We start from the raw sequence: 8040 nt of genomic DNA, 5'->3' as shown, positions 1-8040 counted from the left end.
GCGAAAGGAAGGGAAAACATTATCATTATTCGTGGGGGGTTTTTTTCGATAATATTTTGCCGTGGCATTAGAAAATTATGACGACATTTGAGGGTACCTTACCTCCTCCCCCTTTTGTTTATCGTGGACGAAATATTTAATTTTTTTTTTTTTTCTTGCATGTGACCTCTCGCGTACCTCTTTCGTTCCATATTTTTAACAATTGAAAATTATCGTCATCATTATTATTATTATTATCATTATCATTTTATGTTTATGTTTTGAATAAAAGCAAACAAGAATCTTAAAATCGATAGAATAATAATGATAATAATAATAATAATAATAATAATAATAATAATAATAAATTAAATTGTTAATTTAAGAAATGTCGTTCGTTCGTTCGTTCTTAATTTTTCTTTCTTACTCCCACGTCGTAAATTTACCATCGATCGGTTTGTGACACGCCTCAAATTAAATGAGGGAGGGGGGAGGGGAGGCAGAATAAAATATAAATTTAATTTTAAATTTAAAAAAATGATAATTAAATATTTTTCCAGGAGCAGAAAGAATAAAATCGAAAAAAAAAATTTTTTTTTTTTAATTATTATTTATGACTATGAAAATTTTGTCGATTCATTTGACGAAAAATTATCCAGCGTTATCATCATTATCATCATCATTATTATGGAACAATAAAAAATTATTATTATTATTATTATTATTATTATTATTATTATTATTATTATTATTATTTGAATAATCAATTTTCAAGTGGTTGTTGTTGTTGTTGTTTGATTACAATGAAAGAATAATTACCCCATTAACTTTTCTCCAAACACTTTTCTTTTTCTTTTTTCTCCAGCGAATTTCTGGTTTTTCCTCTTTGTCTCCAACTTTTTTATTATCCAGCATATTGAAAACTTTAAAAAGAAAAAAATCGAATTTCCAGGACGCGAAGAAATAATAATAATAATAAAAATAATAATAATAATGTAAAAATAATTTTTTTTTTCTACAATCGTCGACATCATCATTATCGTTATTATTATTATTATTATCATTATTATTATCATTACTATCATCGGTATGGGTAGTAGTAGTAGTAAGTAGTAGTAGTAACAGTTTTTGTCAAAAAAATTAAATTATTATTTATTTTCTATTTTTTTTTTTTTCGCCAACGACGGGTAACGAATTTTAATTATTTACACTCTTAAAACGGTTACTACTTGCCTACGCGAGATCAATGACCTTTTCCCTCCCCTCTCCTCTCCTTCCTTCTCTCCTTCCTCTCCGTTCCGCGGTGTCCCCCGACCATTTTTTTTACTTAAAACGACATCTGGCAAATCAAAAATGTAAACTTTTTAAATATTATTAATTTATTTTTTATAAAATAAATTACCTTCAAAAGAAATTATTATTAATATTTTAGGTTTTTTCAACCCACGTGACTTAAAATCTATGTTAAACGTTTGTGGGTCGATGTATCGATCGATCGATACATCGATTAATTTTTTTTTTTACGATATTTTGTCCTGGAGGTTTTTTTTTTTTTAAACGAAATTTAAAAAAAAAATTAAAAATTGAAATCCCACCTTTTATTATCATTATTATCATCATTATTATTATTATGGTTTTTCTTGTTGTTTCTCTGTCTCCCTCTCTCTCTCTCTCTCTCTCTCTCTCTCTCTCTCTCTCTCTTTCTCTCTCATTTGTTTACTTCCGTCTTCGTAACGTTTGTTATTATCAAAATAGAAGCAAATTAATTTTTTTTGAATTTTCGTCGTGGCACTAACTAATGTCGTCGTGGAATATCTTCCACGAAAATGTTTAGGATCCTTTTTTCCCTTTCCCCTACCTCCCCTACCCTCTCCTCTCCCCTCCCTTCCTCTCTACTCCTTTCGATTTTTCTTTTCCTTAAAAAAAAAAAAAACTTTGCTCGTCGTGTACCTGGAATTTACTTGTCGCTTGTTTCCCATGCTGGAAAATAGGGGGGCAGTCGTCGTCGTCGTCGTCGTCGAATCGACATAATTACTGGAGAAAATTATTAATTAATTTATTTATAATTTTCAGGTCTCGTGAGCTCATAAAAGCCGCCATATTAGACAATGATTTTATGAAAAATTTAGAACCGACACAAATCAAAGAAACCGTTGATTGCATGTACCCGGTCGAATATGCAGCTGGAAGTCTTATCATTAAAGAAGGAGATGTTGGAAGCATCGTTTACGTCATGGAAGGTAAGAATGATAACAATTATTATTATTATTATTATTATTTTGTTTAAAAAATCGACCGACCGTGAACCCAACCAAATGAAAAAAATGATTTTTTTTTACGGTTTCCCAATATATTCCTCAAAAATATTCGGAGTTGAATGAGTGAGTGAGTGGGGAAGTGCGTACCTCCTGCGTACCTGCATTACATTTAAAATTAAAACGTAAATGTCAGGTAATTTTTTTTTTTGGGAGAGAGAAGGCCGCCGTATGGATTTTTTTTATCAAAACAAATTATTTTATTATGAAATTCTATGAAGCGTGAAAAATTTATCGATTGAATTTATCGATTATTATTCGGTGATTATGTCTTGGAACGTTTTCTCTTAATACTCCGTGACCGCCATTTTTATTTACTAATATTTTTTATAAGGAGCGAGGAGGTAGGTTTGAGGGGGGGAAAAAAAACAATTTTTTTTACGATTAATGTGAAATTTTTTTTTTGTTCATCAACTGTCGATCAGACAATAACAAACGACAAACTAAAAACATCTATTTTCTCCCCCCTCTCCCCGCCCCCTTCCCTCCAAAAAAAATTAAAATTAAAATAAAATTGAATGGCGCGTGAACGACATCTATCGATTTTTATTGTAACTATTTTAGGTAAAACAGTATAGGAGAAAGCACGGACCGCGAATCCACATTAATTTCTCATTTGTGGTGGGGCAAAACGAGAAGGGAGGGGGGCGGGATTTTTTATTAATTAAGAAATTTAAAATTTAAATGAAATTAAAATTTGATGACGTCATTCACACAAAAAAAAAATTTCACAACGAAAATTATTAAAATAATAATAATAGTAATAATAATAATGAGTTTTTTAATTGATTATTATTTATTCAATAATTTCATTGCCTCATTTATTCGCATGAATATTTATTTCTTTATTAATTATTATTATTATTATTATTATTATTAGTATTAGTATTATTATGGTATTGTTTATCATTATAATGATTATTACGCAGGTTTTTTTTTTTTAATAACAAAAGGGAAATGGGAAAGTTTGGAATTTTTTTTTTTTTGCGATGAGAAAAAAAAGCGGGAAAATTTTTTAGTTTGAATTTTGTTGCGTGTTTGTTGTTGTTGTATTAGGAAAACGTGGGATTATTTTTATTTTTTTTGGGGAGGGTTTGATTTTGTCGGCTTTTCGTGGAATTAGAATCCGAATGAAGAGATGTGTGAAATAAATGAAAGTCTTTGTCGTCCACGTCATTATTGTTGTTTCAGTGATGTGATGAAAATTTTCTGGAAAATTTTTCGGGAATTCGAAAAAAATCGATTCGAAACAACCGACAGAAATCGTTTTTCCTGTTACTTCATTCTCTCTCTCTCTCTCTCTCTCTCTCTCTCTCTCTCTCTTAATCTTTCGTTTCTCATCTCTCTCATGTCTCTCTCTCTCTCTCTTTCTGTCTTCTTTCTCTTTAGTTTTTGATCTCTCTCTCTCTCTCTCTCTCTCTCTGTCGCTTTCTTTCTTTTCAAATCTTTCGTCTTTCATCTCTTTTTCTTTCTCTCTCTCCTTCTCATTCTTAAGTTTTTCATTGCAATCTCTCTCTCTCTTTCTCTCTCTCACTTTCTTTCTGTTTCTTTTTCCTTCTCTCTTTTTCCACGAGTGTTGCGATAACAACTAAATTTTTTTTTTTTTTTTATTCGACCTCGTTTCCCGCGTTATTATAAAATTGAGGTGATAAAACAAAAATAAACGTTTTCATCATTATTATCATCATCATCATCATCATCATCATCATCATGATTATTATTATTATTTTTTTATTATTACTCGTTTGTAATGTTTAAATTTAAAAAGAAAAAACTTAGCAATTTTTTACGGTTTCTATGAATAATGAAAAAAAAAAAAGCGTGAAATAATGGTGATGATGATAATAATAATAATAATGATAATAATAATAATAGTAATAATAATATAGCAGACGATAAGAAATAAAAATAAAAATAAAAAATCGATAATAAGTCAACAAAAGTTACGATCGAAAGTTGATAAAAAAACGTCAAATTTTACGTTCATCAATTTTACGAGTATCATTATTATTATTATTTGTTTGTTGCCGTTTGTTGTTTGTTGTTTGCGTTAACAAACGAACCGTCTGTTTCCCTTTCTCGTATTTTTTTATTATCTTTTATCATTTATTTGTTTACTCTCTGGGGGTGTGAAAATTTTTTTCCTGAGGTGATAAAGGGTTGTTGCTGTCGTTGTTGTTTGTTGTTTGTTGTGGTTGTAGCGATGATTTAATTAAGATTGATTCGTCACAAAATCGAATGTTATCGTTTTTTTTTTCCTCTACTGCTGGCTCCCGACACGATCGCCTTGATTTCACGGGCGTTAAATTTTTGTTTTTCTGGATGACCGTCCTGTTTCCCCTCCCCCTCGCCCCCCGATCGTCAATGTCACGTGTAACATAAATTATTCAGGTACTCAAAAATTAAAACCACTTTAAAAAGTTTTACGATGTTTTTTTTTTGCAATAACTTTTCTTTATAACTACTGCCACGTTATGTTACCATTTTTGAGTGAACGAACGATCTCCGGCGGCGATTATTTTTTATTCTTTTTCTTCCTCTCACATTTTCTCAAATTGTTTTTTATCGCTTTCATGTTTGTTTTCCTTTTCGTTTGTTTTCACCATCTGTCTCTCTCTCTCTCTTTCACTTTTCTCTCTTCCTACTACATTTTTTTTTTATTATTCTCTCTTTGTTCTCACTCTCTTTCTCTCTCGTTCTCTTAATCCTAAAACTGAAGTGTTGCTGTTGTTGATGATGATGATGATGATGACTGTGGTGGTAGAGATGATGATGATCATGATGATGAAGGTGGTAGTGGTAGTGATGATGACTATGACGATGATGATGGTGATGGAGATGGTGGTGATGATGATGATGATAATGATTAATTTTTATACAATTTTTGTTTTTTTCGTTAATGACACGATCGAAAATTAATTTTTTTCGCTAATGACACGAATTTTTTTTTTAGGAAAAAACGGGGAAAAAAAAAGAAATTTTTCGAATTTACGAAAAAAATAATAGTAATAATAATAATCGAACGCGTTTTTTTTTTTGTTTAATGATAATAATATTTGGAATTTAACGATAGAGGCGCAATATGGCTGTTATATCGTGGCAGGAGTTAGTTAGTAAGATAATAAAATAGTTTTAGTTTAGTTAAATCGAGTAATAAAAAATTGGAATAAAAAATTTGTAAAAGTTGTTTGAATTTCGTTTCGATTTCGAAAAGGAAAAAATTTTTTATTTTATTTTCGGAGGGGGTGGGAGGCGATGGGGAAGGGGTTACTTCCCAATTTTATTTTTTGTTTAAATTTTCGTATTCGAAGCACGAAATGCAAAGATTTCACTTTTCTCTCTTTCTCTCTCTTTCTCTCTCTTTCTCAACCTTTAAGGGCGACGATGATGAACTTAAATGGCATCGAAATTTATTTTCTTTCTGTTTGTTTGTTTAGAAAAGGAAAAAGGTGAAACAAACAACCAGGAAGACAAGAAAAAAAAAAAATTTTATTTCCGTTTGTTACTTTTTCTCAAAAAGAGAAAAAAAAAAATGGCGAGAGCCATATTTAGTCATCGATATTTTTACTCGGTTTCTTTTTTTTTTTTTTTTTTATGTATAAAAATAATTACGGGCGGTTGTTTGTTGTTGTTGTTGTTGTTTGTTTGTTTGTTTGTTGAGTTTATTAAATTTAATCGTAATTATTTTATTTTTCCTTTAATTTTTTTTTAAATATAAAATTTCACTTTTTATGTAATGAAAAACGAGATTTTAAAAAAAAAAATTTAAAAAATTTTATTAATTACGTAACCTTAATTCGAAAGGGATCATTTTGAATCCCCCCTCGGGAAAATTTTTTTTGTTTGTTTCTTTTCCGCACGCTTTTTAAAAATAAAAAAAATTTCCTGAATTTTATCCCTTCGAGTTTTTTTTTTTTTGATCGTGGAACTAGTAGTAATAATAACTTTCCGTAAAAAAAATTTTGCATTTTGTTGCAGTTTTATTTTTTCTCTTCCTTCCTCATTCTTTCTACCACCCTGCCCTCTTTCCCCTCCCCTCCCCATCTGATCCTCTCCCCCTTCACACCGAAAAATGAGACGAGATTTCTTTTGCCACGTTTAAAAAATTTTTTTTTTTTTTTACGTTTGAAAAATTGAATTCGTATCGGAATTTATTTATTTATTTAAAAGTGGATTTAAGTAAAAGTTTACTTTTGTTAATTGATCGTGACTTTTCTAAAGCCACGTCTCAAATAGAGAAAAAAATAAAAATAATAAGAATTTATTTATTTTGAATTAAACTTATCATTTTTAGTTGAGGGAAAAAAACTACTTTCTCTAAAAGAAAATTTTTTTTTTTGCAAATAATAAAAATTTTTGACAATGTGTCGTCTGCTTTTATTATCATTATTTAAATTGTTAATTTTTAACCTTTTAAATTAACCATGGAAATTTTTTTTTTTTTTGTGAAAGAATCGAGTTTTTTTTTTTTGTCAATGTCGACCTTTAATTAAATAAAAAAAATAAAAACTTTCGCTATCGCGCACGAACATACAAAAAAAAAAAAAAGAAGAAGAAAAACATAAAAAAACATAAAAAAACAAACAAAAACAAAAACATGAACGTGTTGTTGTTGTTGTCGTCGTTGTGCCACGATAATTTTATTTGTTTTTTTATTAATTAATTTTTTTTTGCGTGTGTGTGCGTGCCCGTGCGTGTGAGTTCGTAATAATAATGATAACGAGAAAAAGACGATTTTAAGCTTCACCCTTTTCCCATCGTGTAATTAGACTCTTCCTAAAATTATAGTCTGCTTTCGACAAATAAGAATTTTTTTGGACAATTCGTGGCACGTTGAAAATTTTCATTTTTCCAAACGAAAATAAAAAGGAAATCGAACGATTGATCGATCGATATATCGATTTACATTTTCGAGTGTATACCGGAACGAAAAGTGTCAGAAGATAATTGATTGAAAGAGAGAGAGAGAGAGAGAGAGAGAGAGAGAGAGAGAGAGAGAGAGAGAGAGAGAGAGAGAGAGAGAGAGAGAGAGAGAGAGAGAGAGAGAGAGAAAGAGATAGGATAGTAAAAGAAAAAAGAAATTTTTTTTTTTTTAACGAACGATTCGGATCCGTTTTTTATTTAATGAAACAAATGAAAAGCCGAAGCTGTCTCGAGTTTGTTGTTTGTTGTTGTTGTTGGCCTAAACGGGGATTCGATCGACCGACTCTCACTTTACGTATCGAGATCCGCGCGCACGTTTTAGTGTGGCAACGGTGGTTGTCGTCGGAGGTTGTCGGATTGTTTTTCATAAAAAAATTTTTTTTTTTTTTTTTCGTTCGGGTCGGTGCTTTTACTTTATTATTATTATTATTATTACTATTAAGAAAATTCGGGAAATTTGTTTTTTGTTAATTTACGTCATCCTTTTCGAAAAAAACCGTTAGAGGATGAACCGTTCGAAACCGTTCGTTTTTTGTTTTTAAAATTTGTGTTGTGAGTTTGTTCAATTTACAAAAAAAAAAAAAAAATTTTTTTTTCTATTTACACGTTTAAAAGGAAGGATAAAAATCCGAAATGAATAAATCGGTAAAAAAAAAAAAAAACGAGCGCAACTTTTTTTTTTTTTGCTCTGATTAACAACGTGTTTGTTTGTTTGTTTTATGTGTCAATTTATTTTACAGCAAAATGAAAAAAACACGTTTTTTAAAATTATTATTATTATTGTTTACGTTTTACTTTTGCTCTCACTTTCCTTTTGCTGTAA

The 8040-nt window shown here is 29.7% G+C and overlaps 1 protein-coding gene across 1 annotated transcript in view; it reads left to right on the top strand.

The window, feature by feature from the left end:
* Phum_PHUM189910 (cAMP-dependent protein kinase regulatory chain, putative) overlaps window positions 1-2902 on the top strand; it is a gene marked incomplete at both ends in the record, with an annotated part of 3909 nt that extends 1007 nt beyond the window's left edge. The window contains 4 exons of the mRNA XM_002425238.1: window positions 2053-2219; window positions 2451-2463; window positions 2629-2638; window positions 2873-2902. Coding sequence (XP_002425283.1) covers window positions 2053-2219; window positions 2451-2463; window positions 2629-2638; window positions 2873-2902 — 220 coding nt within the window. The remainder of the gene's footprint in view (window positions 1-2052; window positions 2220-2450; window positions 2464-2628; window positions 2639-2872) is intronic.
* Window positions 2903-8040: the final 5138 nt, after the last annotated feature.

The sequence above is a fragment of the Pediculus humanus genome, genomic scaffold (genome assembly GCF_000006295.1).
Source record: "Pediculus humanus corporis 1103172107540 genomic scaffold, whole genome shotgun sequence".
Classification (NCBI taxonomy): Eukaryota; Metazoa; Arthropoda; class Insecta; order Psocodea; family Pediculidae; genus Pediculus; species Pediculus humanus.
The sequence above is the reverse complement of the archived record's forward strand: the minus strand, read 5'-3'. Positions and strand labels throughout refer to the sequence as shown.